We start from the raw sequence: 20,806 nt of genomic DNA on the forward strand, positions 1-20,806 counted from the left end.
GTGCATCACTGGCGAGGCAAGTATATTTTGCCCATCACTAGTTGCCTTGAAAAGGTGCTGGTGACCTGTCTTCTTTAACTGCTGCAGTCCATTTACTTTAGGTAGATCCAAAATGCTGCTAGGAAAGGGGTTCCAGAATCTTGACCCAGTAAAATTGAAGGAACAATGATATATTATAAGTGAAGCAACTTGGAGGGGAACTTGCATGTGGTGTTCCCATGTCTGCTGCTCTTGCCTTTCTGGATGGCAATGGTTGTGGGTTTGGAAGGTGGTGTTTAAGAAACCTTGATGAATCTCTACAGTGTATCTTGTAGATACTGCTGTTATTGGTGGTGGAGGGACTGAATATGGTGCTGTTCAAATAAGCTGCTTTTTCCTGGATAGTGCCAAGCTGCACTCATCCAAACAAGTGGGGTAAATTCCATCACACGCCTGACTTGTCGATGTTGGGCAAGCCTTGGGGAGTCAGGACGTGAGTTACTTGGTGTAGGATTCCTAGCCTCTGACCTATTCTTGTCCGCAGAGTGCAAGTCCTGTTCAGCTTCTGGTCAATGGTAATGGGGGAATGTCAAGGGATAATAGTCTTTCTTGGCTAAGATAGTCATTGCCCGGTACGTGTGGCGCAAGTGTTACTCGCCATCATTCAGCCCAACCTGGATACTCTCCAAATCTTGTTAGATTTCTACATAGACTGCTTCAGTACATGAAGAGTCATAAGTAGTGCTGAACAATGCTCACTGATAATTGTACATTGTCGCTTCTGACCTTATGAAGAAGAGAAGGTCATTGATGAAGCAGCTGAAGGTGATCAGGCTCAGCAAAAAAAAAAGGTACTATATAATTGCAAGCTGTAATCTTGACTTCAGGATCTTAGGTAAAGGTCTGCCTAAAACCAGTTGAAATTTACCTTAAAAATGTTGTTAATTTGCTTGTGTTCATAACTGCTAAGAATGGTGATCAAATTCTATAAAGAAATTTGGAATTTTTAAGGCATTGCTCCTAAATATAGCAATTTCATCTTGCTTCTGACTCATGATTAATATACAACAGTCAATAGTCTGTGTCCATCTAAGAAATAGCATTAGGACAAAAGATTAAAATAAACATTTGCTCAATTAACTTGTATTAAAAATGCAGCCCCTTGAAAGCAGAAACAAATTCCACCATCAGCAAAATTTATTACCAACTAAAGGAAGAAAATTACATAAGAAAAACATTATTGCTACATTAACTGAAGATGCTCAGTAACTGGAGAATTTATTGGAGAGAGGGGCACACCATTCTACTGAAATAAATGCCATGGGCTCTGCTTTGTTTATGGAATGAACAATTAAATCATCATCAACAAAGGTCAAGTAATTTTACAGTTGAGTATATCAACAACTTTTATTTATATAATACCAACATGGGAGGGAAAAAAAATCTCATGACATTTCAGGGACAACTGTACCACAGAAAAAGGTGAATGCTCAGACAAAAATCAACACTAAGCCAAAAAACACTCTTGATTACGACATCTGGAAAATGGCTGAAAGAAGTGGCCTTGACAGAGGGCCTTACAAAAAAATAAGAGAGGCAAAAATATTTCCAAGCTTAAGATTGGATTGTTGAACACAGCATTGAGGTTGAGTCAAAACAGCCACAGATGCAAAAGAGAGCAGGTTTGGAGGATCACTAAGTACTTGGAGAATTATCAGATGAGGGAAGGTTATAGATATGAGAAATGGTCACATAGCACATTTAGTGACCACAGTAAGATCAAAGGCAGACTGTGAATCACAGGTGAAAAGTAACCTTCATGGTCAAATAAAACCTGGTCAGTTTCTATCCAGCTGGTCACTGCATCTTTACTGGTTCACCGATGATGTTCCCCCAGATGGATTTAATGTTTCAGTCTTAGCACTTTGAACAAAATTCACTGATCGATGGAAAATATCTCTCACTGTCAACTAAGATTGTTCTGGTCAAACTTTAATAATATTGAGTGATAACCTGCCTCCATTCACACCTGAAATGTTTTGTCATTTTAGTGATAATAGCAAGAAGTCAGAGAGAAAGTTTCAACAGGCAACAGATTGGAATTTGTGGAAGTGAAAAATGAACAGTCTCCCTCTCATCTCTTCAGTATGAAACCAATTCCCTCGTGAAAATGAGGGAATGCTTGCAAATGCTGAAGACTGAGCTCTTCATTCAGATTAGAATCAGTATTCATATTTTATTTTTGCGATACATTGTCCCAACATATTTGATTTTTTATAGAATGTACCTACAAAACCCTTCACTTACTTTTACAATACTTTTCAATAATACTTTTGGAACCCTAATATTTGAATAAATCATAGTTCACATTGCTTATAATCCAAAATATGAACGAGTCTCTCTTTGCTTGGAAACGTGAATGCCCAAGTAAGTCTTAAAAGCCATTAAAGCAAATTCACAGAAGCAGGCAATTCAAATGAAAGAGTCCGCCATAACTCATGCTAGGTAACATGAATCTGAAATAGAATATATTATTTGCTTGCAGTCTATGTCTACAAGTAACAGCATTGAATTCAAACAAAGCCTGCATAAAATGAAGAATTTTATTTTGCCCTAGGGTGAGGTTGGCTCAATAACAGACCCAAACATTTCCCAAATCTACAGATGATGCAATTTGAATGTCTACAGTGTGAAAACAGGCCCTTCGGCCCAACTGTCATCCCATTTCCCCCCTCAGTCGAAGCAAAATGCTCTGAGATACAGTATAGTTTTACCTCCTTCATCTTTATTCTGGGCCCTGGAGGGAGAGAGAACAAACCCCATGTGTACAGAGACATGAATTCTCAGTCTTTTCTCTCAAACAGCAGTTTCTCAATGAATTATGTAGTGATTTTACAGGGAAGAGCATCCAGATAAGTCAACATACATATTGATTGGGTGACTGTTACAATCAGTGAGTGTCAATAATAATGATTAAGCCATATAATGCTACACAATGAAGAACTGGCTTCACATAATGAAGGCTTTTCACCTTTTTAAACTGACCTTACATACTGAATGCTTCTAATATTGTTAAATAGCTCTACATAATGAATGATTTCCCACCTTGTTAACCCATTATCCTTGCCTCCATCACCTCATTGTTAACTGCCATTTCTTATCTGATCCGAGTCATGCTCAGCTGAACCTCCTGTTTCACAAAACTCAGAACGGGCTGAGATATTTGTATCATCAATAGTCACAGGTGAGGTGCCAGAAGACTGGAGGTTGCCAAACGTGGTGCCGCTATTTAAGATGGGTGGTAAGGACAAGCCAGGGAACTAGAGACAAGTGAGCATGACGTTGGTGGTAGGCAAGTTGTTGGAGGGAATCCTGAGGGACAGGATGTACATATATTTGGAAAGGCAAGGACTGATTAGGGGTAGTCAACATGGTTTTGTGCATGGGAAATCACGTCTCACAAACTTGATTGAATTTTTTGAATAAGTAACAAAGAGGATTGATGAGGACAGAGCGGTAGATGTGATCTATATGGACTTCAGTAAGGCATTCAACAATGTTCCACATGGGAGACTGATGAGCTAGGTTAGATCTCATGGAATACAGGGAGAACTAGCCATTTGGATACAGAACTGGCTCAAAGGTAGAAGACAGAGGGTGGTAGTGGAGGGTTGTTTTTCAGACTGGAGGCCTGTGGCCAGTGGAGTGGCACAAGGATCGATGCTTGTTCCTATACATTTTGTCATTTACATAAATGATTTGGATGCGAGCATAAGACGTACAATTACTAAGTTTGCAGATGACACCAAATTGGAAGTGTAGTGGACAACAAAGAGGGTTACTTCAAATTACAACAGGACCTTGACCAGATGGGCCAATTGGCTGAGAAGTTGCAGATGGAGTTTAATTCAGATAAATGCGAGGTGCTACATTTTGGGAAAGCAAATCTTAGAAGGACGTATACACTTAATGGTAAGGTCCTAGGGAGTGTTGCTGAACAAAGAGACCTTGGAGTGCAGGTTCATAGCTCCTTGAAACTGGAGTCGCAGGTAGATAGGATAGTGAAGAAGGCTTTTGGTATGCTTTCATTTATTGGTCAGAGTATTGAGTACAGGAATTGGGTGGTCATATTGCGGCTGTACATGACATTGGTTAAGCCACTGTTGGAATATTGTGTGCAATTCTGGTCTCCTTTCTATCAGAAAGACGTTGTGAAACTTGAAAGTTTTCAGAAAAGATTTACAAGTATGTTGCCCAGGTTGGAGGATTTGAGCAGTAGGGAGAGGCTGAACAGGCTGAGGCTATTTTCTCTGGAGCGTCGGAGGTTCAAGGGTGACCTTATAGAGGTTTACAAAATTATGAGGGGCATAGATTAGGTAAATAGGCAAAGTCTTTTCTCTGGAGTGGGGGAGTCCAGAACTAGAGGGCATAGGTTTAGGGTGAGAGGGGAAAGATATAGAAGAGACCTAAGGGGCAACATTTTCAGACAGAGGGTGGTACGTGTATGGAATGAGCTGCCAGAGGAAGGGGTGGAGGCTGGTACAATTACAACATTTAAGAGGCATTTGGATGGGTATATGAATAGGAAGGGTTTGGTGGGAAATGGCCTGGTGCTGGCAGGTGGGACTAGATTGGGTTGGGATATCTGGTCGGCATGGACGAGTTGGACAGAAGGGACTGTTTCCACGCTGTACATCTCTAGGACTCTAACCTAACTCTTTTCCTACCTGCTTATACCCTATATACACATTCTCACAAGAGGTCCACACCTACCTTCCGAAGAGTAACCCACCCAGACCCATTCCCCTATCCTATATTTTTACCCCTGACTAAAGCACCGAACTGACACATCCCTGAACACTATGGGAAATTTAGCATGGCCAATTCACCTAACCTGCGCATCTTTAGAATGTGGGAGGAAACCAGAGCACCCGGAGGAAACTGACACAGACATGGGGAGAATGTGCAAACTCCACATAGACAGTCGCCCGAGGCTGGAATCGAACCCTGGTCCATGGCGCTGGGAGGCAGCAGTGATAAGCACTGAGCCACCGTGCCGCTTGATTAAAAATAGAAAACCAAAAATGAAATTAAATTCAGAACTTGTCACTAATTATATCCATCAATTTTGTGCCAATTCTAAATAGGTAAGCAAAATAGACAAGAGTGAAATATCTACTTTAATTCACTGTGGAGATGTGGGCGTTGCTGACTGGCTGATCATTGCTCTTTAGACAGTGGCGAGCTGCCTTCCTGAGTTGCAGCAGTCCATTTGATGGAGGCATATCACAGTGCTGTTAGGGAGGGAGCTCCAGGATTTTGACCCAGAGATACAAAGTGCGTTAAGTCAGGGTAGTAAATGGCTTGGAGAGGAACTTGCCATGTATCTGGTGCTCTTGTCTTTAGAGATCACAGTGCTCACAGGTTTGGACATTGCTGTTTAAGGAGGCTTAGTGAATTACCATAGTGCATCTTGTAGATGGTTCACAATGTTGCTACTGAGCACTGATCATGGCAGGAATTAATACTTGTAGAAGTGGTGCTAATCAAGTGGGTTGCTTTGTCCTGGATGGCGTCAAATTTCGAATGTTGTTGGAGCTGCACTCAACCAGGCAAGTGGAGAGTATTCCATCACATTCTGATCTGTGCCTTGTAAATGGTAGATATGTTTGGGGAGTTACTCATTGCAGGATTCATAGCCTCTGACCTCCACTTGCAGCCACAGTATTTATACAGTTCAGTTTTTGTGAATGTTAACACTGTGTTGACAGTGGTGGATTCACAGTAGTAATGCAAGGGGCAATAGTTAGCTCATCTCCGTTGAAGATGTCATTGCCTGACACTTGTGTAGCATTAATATTATTTGCCATTGATCAACCCAAGTCTGGATATTGCCCAGGTCTTCTGCATTTGAGCAAAGTCTGCTTCAGATCTGAGGAGTCGCAAATGGTGCTGAATATTGTGCAATCATCAGTGAACATCCCCACTTTTGATCTTGTGACAGAGGAGGAAGGAGATGAAGATGGCTGGGCCAGTGTCATTACCCTGAGGAACTCCTGCAGCGATATCTTGGAGCTAAGATGGCTGACTTCCAAAAACTACAACCAACTTCCTTTGTGCTGGGTATGATTTCAACTGACATGATGCATTGTAAAATTGCATCTTGTTTTTGTTCAAGTCCTTTCCTCATTCTCTGGCTTCTTGTGTATTCTGAAATCCTTTGTCTTGCTTCATAACCTCTGATTTGGAACAGCAGAAGTGAAATTCAACATACGTTAAAAAAAAATCATTGACAGAACACTTACAATATAGGGAAATGGCCCAAGATACTTCATATGAACAATTATGTACAAACATTTCTCCTCAAGCCTAATGAGAATGTTAGGACTAAAACCTTCAACAAATAGGCAGGTTTTAAGGCATGACTTACTGGAAGGGAGAAAGGTAAAAAGATAGAGGTGTTCAGGTAGGGAATTCTAGAGCTTGGAATTTAGGCAACTGAGGACACAACTGTCAATGTTAGAGCAATTACATTTAGAAGATGGGCAAGGAGCCAGAATGGAAGACTGCAGAGATCTCAAAGGTTTATATTGCTACAGGAAGCTACAGGCATAAGAAGTCAGTCCATGTGAGCATTTAAAAATAGATATGAGCATTTTTAAAAAATTGACACAATGTCAGAACAAAATCTATTGCATTTGAGTGAAAACAGAATATTGGGTGAACAGAACTTGGTGCTAGTCAGGATATGCAGAGTTTTGGAGAAGCTCTCATTTATAGAGGGTGGAAGATGTGAGGGGGTTAATTCTCGACGTTAAAAAAAAGCATGGATGAGGATTTTAACTTTTGCAGGGATGGAATCAAGTGGTGTTGTGGAAGTGAAAGTAGATAGTCCTGATGCTGGAACAGACATAAGATTGAAAGCTCACTTTCACACTAAAAATAACAGGCTGGCAAATGATCCGGTTCAGCTTCCGACAGCTATCAGGGGCACTAAAGGATTTGATGTCTACACAACATGGTTTGTGGTTGAGACCAATGATGATGATTTTTAAATATATAACTAGAGGAAATTTCTGCAAATCTGGATGTTTTTCAACAGTGTGATAATCACAGACAGTGGAGAAGCCACAAGTGGTTTTGAGATATAGCTGAGTTTTGTCAATGTATACATGCAACCCAACATTGTGTTGACAAGTGATATCATAAAAGGGGTAGATAATAGATGAGAGAAACAGGGAGACGGCAATATACATCTTCTGATCTTGAGTAACAGCAGCAGGAATATAAGTCATTGCAGCCGACTCCCTATTTCAAACATAGAAAGAAGGATAGAATCTGGTAAGGAAAATCCTATATAGCTGGACCGACACCTTCATACAATGGAGGAAAATTATTCAAAAATAGTCAATGTTGTCAAAGGCACGGAGTGTGTTAGAAGGACAAGCAGGCATACTCTATCATGGTTACATGGGATGTCATTTATGACTTTGAGAAGAGATGTTTCAGTATTGTGATAGCATAGAGTGATTTAAATATAAAACTCTGAGAAAGATGAATATCGATTTGGGAGGTAACAAATATTCACAGACTTTGGAGAGGAACGGGATGTTGAACATCAACATGTTGTAATTTAAAGGACAGTGGTAACCAGGGTGGTTTTCTTTTGAAAAGGGGTCGAAAAACTGGTTGAAGGATGGGGACAAGTAGCTCAAAAGAGGAAACTATTAACCATATGAGCTTATGTGCAGGCCAGGAAGGGGAAGCTAACATGGTCAGCAATTTCGTAGGATTAGGGATGGAGGGTGCCGATTTTAGTGGACTGATGAGTTTTAAGAGGACATAGGGGAAATAGGTGATAACTGAGAAAAATACAAACTCAGCTCTTGGACAGCGGAAAACCTTTGCAGGACTCTGGCCCAATGAGATAGGATATGGAGGAAGCAGCAGAGGGATCTAAATGAACTAAAATGACCTGGACCACATCAATGATTACTCAGTCCTACTCCCATCTTTCTAAATTACTCATTTATCCACATCACCCTGGAGTGTAATGATAACGCCTGACTTCTCTTTTCGCTGCAAACTATGAAAGTCAGCCCATCGTCCCTGGCTGCTCCATCTTCACCACCCACAAGAAACGGTGTTCATGGATGACTTCATCACAAAGTTGGATAGACGAGTTACAATGGGATACAATATTCCTCAGCAGCTTCAATCAGCCAACTGGATGCTTTCCAGTTCTGTACACTTCCATCCCAAACCAGCGCTTTACTTTTCTCAGCTCAGAACTGTACAGAGACTAAAACTGATTTGATAACCATGAAAATTTTCTATATATTCACTCTCTCCACACCTCTTCATAATGGACTCATGCAATACTATTCTGAGTGTTTAGCAAGAACAATACCAACATTTAGAAACAAGATGTAGAATATTGCTAGTGTTATGGAAAACATTTGCAAAGCCAGTCATCATAGGCTTAAGGTACAAAATTATTAAGTGACACTTCAAGTAAGACCTTTCTAGCTTACATTTTCACTTGGCAAGGTGTTCAGGTGTGTGGCACAAGGTAGAGTTGGGAGAATAAAGAGAGAAAAAGAACACAGATGATGCTTATTCCTTAAGCAGAATGCATGGTTCAAAACAGAATTCACAGCTGCATGTACTAAACACTGAACCTTTCATTTGCATTCAGGTCATCTGAGATTTCAACCCATGTGTAATTGTCAGTCTCTCACACACACACACACAAACTATTTAAAATGATACGGTCAGCTTCACTCTTCAGATCCTTGTCAAATGATCATCCAAGCTAATGGGAAAAGCTCTCCATTGACAGGTCTGAAAAATTCAATGGACAAGAATCACAAGAAAAAAATGTTGTGACAGACCCCGGGCTTCAAACTTTAGTTAACTAGCAATAGATATACCGTAGGAGCAAAATACTGCAGATGCTGGAATCTGTACAAAAAAACAAAAAATGCTGGAAATCACAGCGAGTCAGGCAGCATCCATGGAGAAAGCAAACTAACGCTTGAAGTCTAGATGACTCCTCGAGCTGAGTTTGTATTTTTCTCAGTTATCTCCTATTTCCCTTATGTCCTCTTAAAACTCATCTATCCACTGTAAGCAGCACCCTCCATCCCTAATCCTACGAAGTTGCTGACCATTTTAGCTTCCCTTCCTGTCCTGCACATAAGCTCAGACTTGGTCAATGAAAAGTTGACTCAAATGCCAGACAATGGCCATCTCTTATAATAAACTAACTATCACACCCTTAACATTCAAGGCATTTATAATTGCTGAATCTCACACACTCAGCATTCTGAGGTTACTGTTCACCAGAAACTGGACTAGCCATATAAATTATCTGGCTGTAGGAGTAGTTCAGAGGTGAGGAATCCTGCAGCAAGTGACTCACCTCCTGACTATCCAAAGCCTGTCCATTATTAACAAGACACAAGTCAGGAGTGTGATGGAATACCTCCCACTGATCTGGATGAGTGGAATGATTTGCCACTATGAGGGCAAAGCAGCCTGATTGATGACTGGCACCCCATTCACTTTGTCCTTCACTGTCACTCTGTAGCAGCAGTGTGTACCATCCGCAACATGCATTACAGAAATTCACCAAGAATCCTTCACAGCACCTTCCAAACCCTCAACCATTCGATTGAGAAGGCAAAGGCAGCAGATACATGCTAACACCACATGCAAGTTCCCTCCAAGTCACTCACCAACCAGCCTTGAAAATATATCACTGCTTTTTCAGTGTCACTGGGTCAAAACCTTGGACCTCCCTCCATAACAGCATTAAAGATGTACCTATACTAGATGGACTGTAGTGGTTCAAGAAGGTAGCTCACCACTAATGTCTTATGGAAACCAAGGATGGGCAATAAATTTTGATTTCTCCAGAAATGCCCACATCTAAGAATGATTAAAACTTTTACACTGTCTACATTTGCAAACTCAGGATAATCCCAAACCGGATATGAAACTACAAGCAAGAATGAGCTTTTCTGCACATTTCAAATCTCCGTACTCCATGAAAATAAATAACCATTTTTTAAAAAAAGAGTCATGTTTTCTTCAAGTACAATTTAATCCAAATGAATTTCAAGTTGGATACTTTTCACTAATAAGGACACACACTGTACATAGCCAAGAAAAGACCCCAATCTAACACATCCATATTCTACTAAACTTACATGGCTGGGGTGAGGGCTGAATTAGAGATCATGCAAATAGCAAATAGTAAAAACAAAGTTCAGAGCAAAGCTGGGTAGCAAAAGAAAGAATTACCAATATCTATGGTCTTCTCCACTATGATCACTCTCACTCAATGTTCAAGACTTATTAAATTCTGTGTGGGGACAATATTTATTTTAACAGAATTGGTAATTGCCTATTTTATTCCAGTTTATCGCTTGAATCTGGGATAAACAACTGGTTATCACTTTGACACCATTCTTTTCACAGACTAAGTCTGTGTCAAATAATCAACTTATACCACATGTGGATATGTGAGAATTTGCTTTATAAAATTGCTTTCAGAATGTTGTACTATACTTAGTACTTCTAAAAATGTTTCTTTCTAACTGCAGTGTGGGCCAAATTTAAAGTGAAGACAACTTCAAAATCGATTGGATTCATTTCCTGATCAGAGATTTTAGTCATATTTTGAAATTCTCTCCTTCTAGACAGCAATTAAGCATTTGGACCTGACCACCGTGCCCTTTCTAGTTACATAAGTAGAAACAGCTTAACTTGACATTACAGTAGAAATCCAAAATTGCAACACTTATTGCTCTCAATCTGCTTGCACTTTACTGAAATTAAGTGTGTACAGTGCTTAAATTTCCAAACTATAATTAAATCGCCTGTTTTCCTTTGAAAAGGCATTTTATAACACTATTGAATAGCAGATTGTTTATGGTTTCAGAGATTTTAAAAACTGCATTTAGGAGAACCATACTAATATATGTACAAACACATTCCATCAGCATAGGAACTCAGACTGTCTTATACCAGACAGTGAAACAGAAGAAGAAAAGTGATAGCAGTGATGAAGAATTCGGTAGATGCTCCTCATGAACATGATGTTACGGTTTCAGTTTGCAAATTAATTTCTTTTATAAAGTATTGTTTATAATGTTTGCAAACATTACAGACCAGCTAATACTACTTCTGATGTCATTAATCATTGGTCAGGACATGAAGCAAGTCCCCGATCATCTTTGAAAAATGCCTTGTGATCTTTTACTTCCAGATACGATTTGATCAATACTGTTAGCAATAGTAAACAAATTGTGGTGAATATAGTTGAAGATGATGCAAAAGCCCACAAAACCATATAATAAGCATTGAAAGAATAATGGCCATAATTCAGTGTCTTCCTTGACACTGTCACAATTCATCTGCAAGTTGTATCCTAGTCACAAACAATGTTGATTCAAAACAATTAAATGACATACAGGAATGTAATTATTTTCGTCTTTAAACAACAGATCATAAATACCAAGTTTAATTCAAAAGTCTTCATTTGGTGAGCATTAATTTGTAATTTTTTCAATTATAATTTTTAAAAGTTAGGTGTTATAGAGTAGATGAAAGAAGCCTGACCAGAATTGAATGCAGAATTCCAGAAGTGACCTAACCAACATCCTGTACAGTTGCAATATGACAACCAGTGATCAAAAAAGGAAGAGAAATTACCTGGAAAATTCTCACACAAGTTCACAGTATGCACTATTCAGAGAACCACTTTTTGGCTTACAAAACAATTCTGTCCATTACGAACAAAGCTGAAGAGGAATAATACAATTTATCCAAAACTTTTAAAAAATATTGAAGCCTGCATATTCAAATAATGCTTTTTGTCTGACTAAATACTGGTAAGAAGTTATGACATTAATTAAATTTCCATCTCCTGAATGATAAATAATAATTGAAGATAGGAGGTGATACAAGATGATGTAATTTGTACGTTTTATTGCTTATTTTACAATTTATATTCTGAACTAGTGGTATATGGGTTTTGGTCTGTGTATGAGGTGGTTTAGTGGTTAGCCTGTAAGTATTTTTGGAACCATAATTTTTTTAAAAATGAATATGAGGGAGATGATGGTGGAAATTGTTTGCATTGGAAGTGTTTTACAAGCAGACAGCATAAACATTGAAGAGCATTAGAATATTAAAGGCTTTGGGAGTGATAATTGACAGAAGTTTGCCCACAGTATTGCAGATGTCAGAACTTTGAAATAAAAGTAGAAGATTGGGGGCAGATGTTCACAGGTAAAGGGACAGATGGAAAATGGGAAGACTTCAAAAATGAGATAATGATAGTCCAGAGACAGTATATTCCTATTAGGGTGAAAGGCAACACTGGTAGGTGTAGGGAAAGCTGGATGACTATTCAGGTTGATGAGAAACTGAGGTATTGGTTAAGACAAAGAAGCAAGTGTATATCTGGTATAGACAGTAGAGATCAAATGAATTCTTAGAAGTGTATAAAGGCAGTAGGAATATACATAAGAGGAAATCAGGAGGGCAAAAAGAGGACGTGAGATAGTTTTGGCAAATAGAGTTAAGGAGAATCCAAAGGGTTTTTATAAATACATTAAGGACAAAAGGGTAACTAGGGAGCAAATAGTGCCCCTCTAAGATCAGCAAGGCAGCCTATGTGTGGAGCTACAGGAAATGGGGAGATACTAAACAACTATTTTGCATCAGTGTTTACTGTAGAGAAGGACGTGAAAGATATAGAATTTGGGGAAATGGATGGTGACATCTTGAAAAATGTACATATTACAAAGGAGACGGTGCTGGACGTCCTGAAATGCATAAAAGTGGATAAATTCCCAGAGCCTGATCAGATGGGAAGAATTCTGTGGGAAGCTAGGGAAATGATTGCTGGGCCCCTTGCTGAGATATTTGTTTCATTGATAGTCACAGGTGAGGTGCCAGAAGACTGGAGATTGGCTAATGTGGTGCCACTATTTAAGAAAGGTAGTAAGGAAAAGCCAAGGAATTATAGATCAGTGACCCTGACATTAGTGGTGGGCAAGTTGCTGGAGGGAATCCTGAGGGACAGGATTTACATGAATTTGGAAAGGCAAGGACTGATTAGGTATAGTCAACATAGCTTTTGTTTGGGAAATCAGGTCTCACAAACTTGGTTGAGTTTTTTGAAGAAGTAACAAAGAGGATTGATGAGGGCAGAGTGGTAGATGTGATCGACCACTCAATGAGGCATTCGACAAGGTTCTTCATGGGAGTCTGGTTAGCAAGGTTAGATCTCATGGAATACAGGGAGTCTTTTGGATACAGAACTGACTCAAAGGTACAAGACAGCGGGTGGTGATGGAGGGTTTTATTTCAGACTGGAGGCCTGTGACCAGTGGTGTGTCACAAGGATAAATGCTGGGTCCACTACTTTTCGTCATTTACATAAACGATTTGGATGTGAACATCGGAGATAAAGTTAGTAAGTTTGCAGATGACACCAAAATTAGAGGTGTAGTGGACACGGAAGAAGGTTACCTCAGAGTACAATGGGATCTTGATCAGATGGGCCAAGAGTCTGGGAAGTGGCAGATAGAGTTTAATTTAGATAAATGCGAGGTACTGTATTTTGTAAAAGCAAATCAGACCAGGCCATATACACTTAATGGTAAGGTCCTAAAGAGTGTTGCTGAACATAGAAAACTTAGAGTGCACGAAGATAGCATAGTGAAGCAGGCGTTTGGTATGCTTTCCTTTATTGTCAGAGCATTGATTATAGGCGTTGGGAGGTCATGTTGTGGCTGTACAGGACATTGGTTAGGCCAGGAGGGCATAGGTGAGACGGGATAGATGTAAAAGGGACCTAAGGGGCAACACTTTCACACAGAGGGTGCTAAGTGTATGGAATGAGCTGCCAAAGGAAGTAGTGGAGGCTGGTGCAATTACGTCATTTAAAAGCCATCTGGATGGGTTTATGGACCAAAGTGTTGGCAAATGGGACTAGATTAGTTTAGGATATCTGGTCAGCATGGACGAGTTGACCGAAGGGTCTGTTTCCATGCTATACACTTCTATGATTCTATGTTGGAAACTCAGCAGGTTTGGCAGCATCTATGGAAAGTGAAACATGAAAGGCCGTAAACCTAAAATGTTAACTCTCTTTTGTCACTGATGCTGCCGGACTGCTCAGTGTCTCCAGAGAACTGCCCTGGACAGTTCAGAAGAGTAGACCAACACATATTAGAGTTACAAAAATAGTTTCACAGGTTTGAAAAAGCAGCTGCACCCCAATGTTTCTAAACTCTAAAGTCAAAATACTTTCAAAATAGAAAATAAAACCATGTTATCTTAGTACTTACCTATCCAGGAATATGTCTGGTAGTGGTGGGTAAGTTTGCATGTCAGGCACACGTTCATGAACTACTACCATGACAATTGATGTAAACCCAAAGACTATGAATACATAAACAGAACTCAGAGCTGTCTTCCAAAACTCTGGGTCAAGTCTTCGTGTTTGACATTTGAAGTATTTGCCATTCTGATATTGTTCAACCCTTAAGTCTCCACCAGAAACACTAGTGTCCCTGGAATGATCCACACCATTACACTGGCAGTCTCTGCTTTGTGATGAATTACTAGCATGTGCAACAGTGCCAGCAAGGCATTCATCGCTGGCATAGCCCATCTCGACCAAAATGTCTTTGTGCTGCTTTTGTAGCTTCCGAATAGATACCATAAGTCTTTTAATATCACCCAACACTTTTAGTTCTAAAGGTGGGCAACGCAAATCATATTCAGTCAAAGTTAACAAGGCAATACCATCTAGTCTGTGCTTATTACAAAGAAGATCAACATATTCACTGAAGCCTTCATCCTTTAGCCACTTGGCCACGTGTTTGCTGGTCCAGCGCCTGATATTAAATGGGCTTCCCATCATATTTCAACTGCAAAATAAAAACACAGAAAAAGTCATATCACTGGGTGAAACCACATATTTTATTTGGCATAATATCAGGTCCTGTATAAATCATTTTACAGTTGTACTGGAGAACATTTCTATGAAAGAAGTATCTTCACTTTATTTGGGCATTTCAATGCAAGATATTTCCTGCCCCAAAATTCTACACCACTCAGTCAGAAAATCCTATAACAAACCAAAAAAAACTATTCCTTGGATCAAGAAACAAGTAAATATAAAGTGTCTGTAATTCAGTTTTTTCTTATACGGATTTTGATGCAGGCTTCAAGCCCATCAATTCAGATGTTCCTCAAAGCAAAATCCAAACAGAAATGTTTTTAAACCAAGTCCAAAGTCTCATTGGAATTAGTGAAACCATTCCTATTACAGAAAAATACTAGATGGAGTTAACAATACACAACTGTATTTCACTGAACATTTTACATAGAGCCATAGAATCATAGAGCTGTACAGTATGGAAACAGACCCTCAGTCCAACTCATCCATGCTGACCAGATATCCTAAATTAATCTAGTCCCATTTGCCAGCATTTGGCCCTGATTCTTCTAAGCTCTTCCTATCCATATCTAGCAGCTCATTCCGTACACGCACCAGCTGCCCCTTAGGTCCCTTTTAAATCTTTCCCGTCTCACCTTAAACCTATGCCCTCCACTTTTAGACTCCTCTAATCTTGGGCAAAGACCTGGCCATTCATCCTATCCATGCCCCTCATGATTTTATAAACCTCTAATAAGGTCACCCCTCGGTCTCTGACACTCCAGGCAAAATAGCCCTGGCCTATTCTGCCTCTCCCAATAGCTCAAATCCTCCAACCCTGGCAACATCTTTGTAAATCTTTTCTGAACCCTTTCAAGTTTCAAAAAATCCTTCCTATATTAGGGAGACCAGGATTCCAAAAAAGGCCTAACCAACCTCCCATCCCTGATACTCAATGCACTAACCAATCAAGGCAAATGTTTACCGTGACTCCACTTTTAAGGAACTATGAACCTGCACCCCAAGGTTGAAATTTATTTTTGGACATAATCTTTTTTTGTTAGGAACATAATTGAGCTGAAAGTGGTTAACCACGCACAAAAATATCCCAAGAGACCAAATGATTAAGCTTGTCAAAGGTTATTGGTAAATCTCCACATCTGAGTACATTGCACAAGAGTGTCAACCTCTTGGATTGTTGTTTCTGCTCTTCGTGACTCACACTTTCAGCCCAACCCTGCATGATAAACAAGCCCTGGATACAAAATATACAAGAAGTATTTCAAATATTGTTACTAATGCTGAATAAGTGCCTTAAAATTTTCATTTCAATCTTGGTGTTATCCTGTCACCACAGGAAATGTAAAAGAGCATGAGAAGAGCTCATCAAACAGTTAAATGTGCTCCAGGATATTCAGGAGACAATTTAAAGCAGGGAAGGAAGCCAAATCAGTCACATCAAATTGCAACAAATATCCTTACACAAGTAACATAAAGTGCAGGGATTATCAATATAACACTATTAACAGGGTTAAAAATAATTCTTTACCTTTATGTGTGCTTTTAAATTCAATACTACATTTGACTTATTCCACAGGCATCCAATATATCCAACTTGAGAGATAATTAAATCTCCACTTTTCAAAAACAGTGCAAAAGGTGTACTCGTTGGAGTTTGGAATGAGGTGATCTCACAAAAGATAGAAGATTCTTAAGGGAGGCTTGACAGGGTCTTGACCTTACGTTCCATCACCAAACCATCATCTCCCAGACTGTGCACAATCACATCATTTCAGGCGATCTCCCTCCCACAGCCTCCAACCTTATAGTGCAGGAACCCCACACCACCATATTCTACCTCCTACCCAAACTTCACAAACCTGACTGCCCCAGCCGAATGACCATCTCGGCCTGCTCCTGTCCCACCAAACTCATCTCCACATACCTTGATACAGTCCTATTCCAGGTCCAAGAACACCCCACCTACATTCAGGACAACACCCAAATCCTCCATCTCTTCCATTTTGATTCTCTGGCCCCCAATGCCTTCACATTGGACATCCAGTCCTTACACACATCTATCCACCATAATGAAGGCCTCCAAGCCTTCTGTTTCTTCCTTTCCCGTCGTCCCCACCAGTACCCTTCCAGTGACATTCTCATTCGTTGGGCTGAATGGGTCCTCACCATTGATAATTTCTTCTTTGAATCCTCCCACTTATTCCAGACCAAAGGGGTAGCGCATGCATGGGCCCCAGCTATGCCTGTCTCTTCGGGTACATGGAACAGTCCAGCTTCCGCAGCTACACGGCACTATTCCCCACCTTTGCCTCTGCTACACTGATTACTGTATCAGCGCCACCTCGTGCTCCCACGAGGAGTTTGAACAGCTCATAAATTTCACCAACACGTTCCACCCAACCTTAAGTTCACCTGGACCACCTCAGACACCTCCCTCCCCTTTCTCAGACCTCTCCATCTCCAATAACGGTGACCGACTCAACACTGACATCTACTATAAACCCAACTCCCACAACTACCTCCTCCCATCCTACCTCCTGTAAAAACACTATCCCTTCTTCTTTCTGCCTCCGCCGCATCTGCTCCCAGGAGGACCAATTCCATCACAGAACACACCAGATGACCTCCTTCTTCAAAAACGCTATTTTCCCTCCCATGTGGTCGATGATGGCCTCCAGCGCATCTTGTCCACTTCTCGCACCTCCACCCTCCGACCCCATCCCTCCAATTACAATAAAGGCAGCATCACCATGGCCCTCACCTTCTATGCACCAACCTCAGGATTCTTCGCATCACCCTCCGCAGTTTCCGTGACCTACAAACCACGCCCACCACCAGGGATATATTTCCCTCCCCACTCCTATCCGCATTCCGTAAAGACCATTCCCTCCTAGACTCTCTTGTCAGGTCCGCACCCCCCATCAGCCTACCCACCCCTCCCAGCACCTTCTTCTGCCATTGCAAGAATTGCAAAACCTGCACCCACACCTCCCTGCTTACCTCCGTCCAAGTCCCGAAAGAAGCCTTCCACATCCGTCAAGAGATTTACCTGCACTTCTGCACAAGTCATTTACAGTATCCATTGCTCCCGAGGTGATCTCCTCTACACTGGGGAGACAGGACGCCTACTTGCGCAACACTTCAAAGAACATCTCCAGGATACATGCACCACCACCCCGTGGTCGAGCATTGACTCCGTCTCCCACTCCCCCAAGGACATGCAGGTTCTAGGCCACCACCATCGCCAAACCCTTACCACCTGACCCCTGGAGGAAGAATCCCTCATCTTCCACCTTGACGCCTTCCAACCACATGGGATCAATGTGGATTTCACTAGTTTCCTCCTTTCCCCTCCACCCCACACCACCTTATCCCAGATCCAAACTTCCAACTCGGCACCACCCTCTTGACTTGTCCTACTTGTCCATCTTCTTTCCCACCTATCCACTCCACCTTCATCTACCTATCACCATCTCGGTTACCGTCTCCCTCCACAACACCTGCAGCCCCACCCCCCCCATCCCCTACCCCCACCCACCCCCCCATCCCCTCACATTTTTCTCTCAATCCCCTTGGGCCATTAGCTTCATTCCTGTTGAAGGGCTTAAGCCCATAACATTGATTCTCCTGCTCCTCAGCTGCAGCCTGACCTGCTGTGCTTTTCCAGCACCACACTCTCAACTCAGATCTCCAGCATCTGCAATCCTCACTTCCTTCTAGTGGATTAGCAATGTGTCCATCTACTTCCGAAGCACTTTTTCTACAACATGGGAACTAGAGAAATACAAATTATTGTTCCTAAGAATAAAGAATCATTAATTTAACCAACACAAACAGAATAAATTTAGCACAATTACAACAAACAGGTTCAACAGAACACAGTATAAGCTAGTGCACTACAACCCTAGTGGAATACAGAAAATATAGTGCTGTGGTAATATTTTTGGCTTATATAATCAGTAGTTAAATTGAACTAATTATCCTCTTCAAGTTTACATTTTTACCTACCAAATAATCAAACTGCCACATGAAGATATGTTAAATTCGTTCTGCAATACACGGTCCCAGCCTCTCTTGTCTCATGATGCACTGTTTCTGGGATCCAAGTAATGTAATCAGAACTTTTTAACCTGATTTTAGCAACGTACTCTGAACGTCCTTGAAGGTGAGGATAGTGTATTTGTAGCTATCATAATTATCAAACGTAATCGGTCGGTCAACCTTGTCATGAGCACAGTCTAACTGTTCTGCAGGAATCTGACTTTGACAAAATTCTTCTGAACTAATATTAATTGAAAATTCAACTGAAACTCAAAAACATAAGGCTCTCTTTCACAATAGTTGTTATGATATGTAATTCAAGGTTGATACCCTTTGGCAATAAAACAACATCCAACAAAGCAATAGATTTACAGTCACTGTGATTCTTAATCTTCCGTGACATATAATGTCTTCTTTTATAACAATAACCAAGTCTCAGGGAAGCAAGTCTGTTGTCTTCCCCTTCATCTGCTCAGAGTAGAGACATTCTGTGTAAACAAGCTACAGAATGTGTTGTGTATGTACAAACCAGCTGTGTCACATCATTTTCAAATAGCATATTTGCAAGTTGATTTCATGGTACTACATCATGACAACATTACAGGGAGTCAAATGGTTGTCAATACAATTTACAGAAGAACAGCAGCCTTTCAGCAGTGGTGAATTTCAGTCTAAAAGTAAAAAGAGACTTACATCCTCAATCTTAAATCTGCCCAGTGTACTTTCTGCTGGTTGCACAAGACAAGCAAACCAGCAGTCAGCAGCACAAGGGCAAGATAAAAGCAGCTTAATGTTTCAACATCTCAACAAGAATGTTCTACTGATTTGCAGATGATGCAAGCCTTTAATTTCATTGCTTGAATGGCCAATCAATAACAAATGACATGAATAAACTGTGAAGATGTTAAGGTACATGACAGAATTTTCACTGCAGGAAATTTACTTTCATTTTGAGAACCAATTTACATTATGTTCTCCATTAACAGTCAAGCAATTGCAAGCAGGAAGAAAATGTCCTCTCCTCATGGCTTTAAATGTTCGAAGTGAGCTTATACAGCATTCACTACTTTGCTTTTGGAAAGTACTCATCTCTTGTACAAAAAAGTTCTGTATTTCTTTTGAACATTTTAGCCTCAATAGTATTTATTCAGCAAGCACTTTTATAAAGTGCAAGCAAAAGTGAGGACTGCAGATGCTGGAAACCAGAGTTTAGATCAGAGTGGTGCTGGAAAAGCACAGCAGGTCCTGATGAAGGGCTTTTGCCCGAAATGTCGATTTTCCTGCTCCTCGGATGCTGCCTGACCTGCTGTGCTTTCCAGCACCACTCTGATTTAAATTTTATAAAATGCAATCAGACAAAACTGGATATCGAGACAACAAGGATATATTATGAGGGGTGACCAAACATTTGGAATATGAGGGAACAGAGAGGAGGAATAAGCAAATCCAAACATAAATCCTGAAGTGACTCCAGAGGTAACATCCCAGGAAAGGAAGAGACTTGTTGCTTGTGACAAAGGTCTCACTTTACAAAGGTTATTTTTGACTTTTTTTTTGGAGAGAGGTTTGCAAGGCAGAGGTGCCAAAGAGTCTAGGTTTTAGGAGATCTTTGTATTTTTTTAAACAGTTTAACAATGGAAATTCTCCCAATTCAGTCTTTCTAGTTTTTTGTTTAGCTGTAGTAATTACAAGATGTGTGAGTCCAGAAGAGTTGCAAGCTTCAGTAAAGAATTACACTGACATTCTCTGAAATCTCTCTCTGGATGCTCCCTCCTGCATGTAAGAACCTGTGTTTCAATT

The 20,806-nt window shown here is 40.5% G+C and overlaps 1 protein-coding gene across 2 annotated transcripts in view; it reads right to left on the reverse strand.

Annotated features, from left to right (window-relative positions):
* Positions 1-20,806, reverse strand: part of samd8 (sterile alpha motif domain containing 8) — a 63,679-nt gene that overhangs the window by 13,742 nt on the left and 29,131 nt on the right. Inside the window, exon 2 of one of the 2 annotated variants that reach the window (XM_060854218.1) lies at positions 14,349-14,933. In XM_060854218.1, coding sequence (XP_060710201.1) covers positions 14,349-14,926 — 578 coding nt within the window. In that variant the 5' untranslated portion in view covers positions 14,927-14,933. Of the gene's footprint in view, positions 1-5,158; positions 5,198-14,348; positions 14,934-20,806 lie in introns of those variants that run through there. The other variant, XM_060854219.1, reaches the window with a different exon arrangement.

Source organism: Hemiscyllium ocellatum, chromosome 43, assembly GCF_020745735.1.
Source record: "Hemiscyllium ocellatum isolate sHemOce1 chromosome 43, sHemOce1.pat.X.cur, whole genome shotgun sequence".
Taxonomy (NCBI): domain Eukaryota; kingdom Metazoa; phylum Chordata; class Chondrichthyes; order Orectolobiformes; family Hemiscylliidae; genus Hemiscyllium; species Hemiscyllium ocellatum.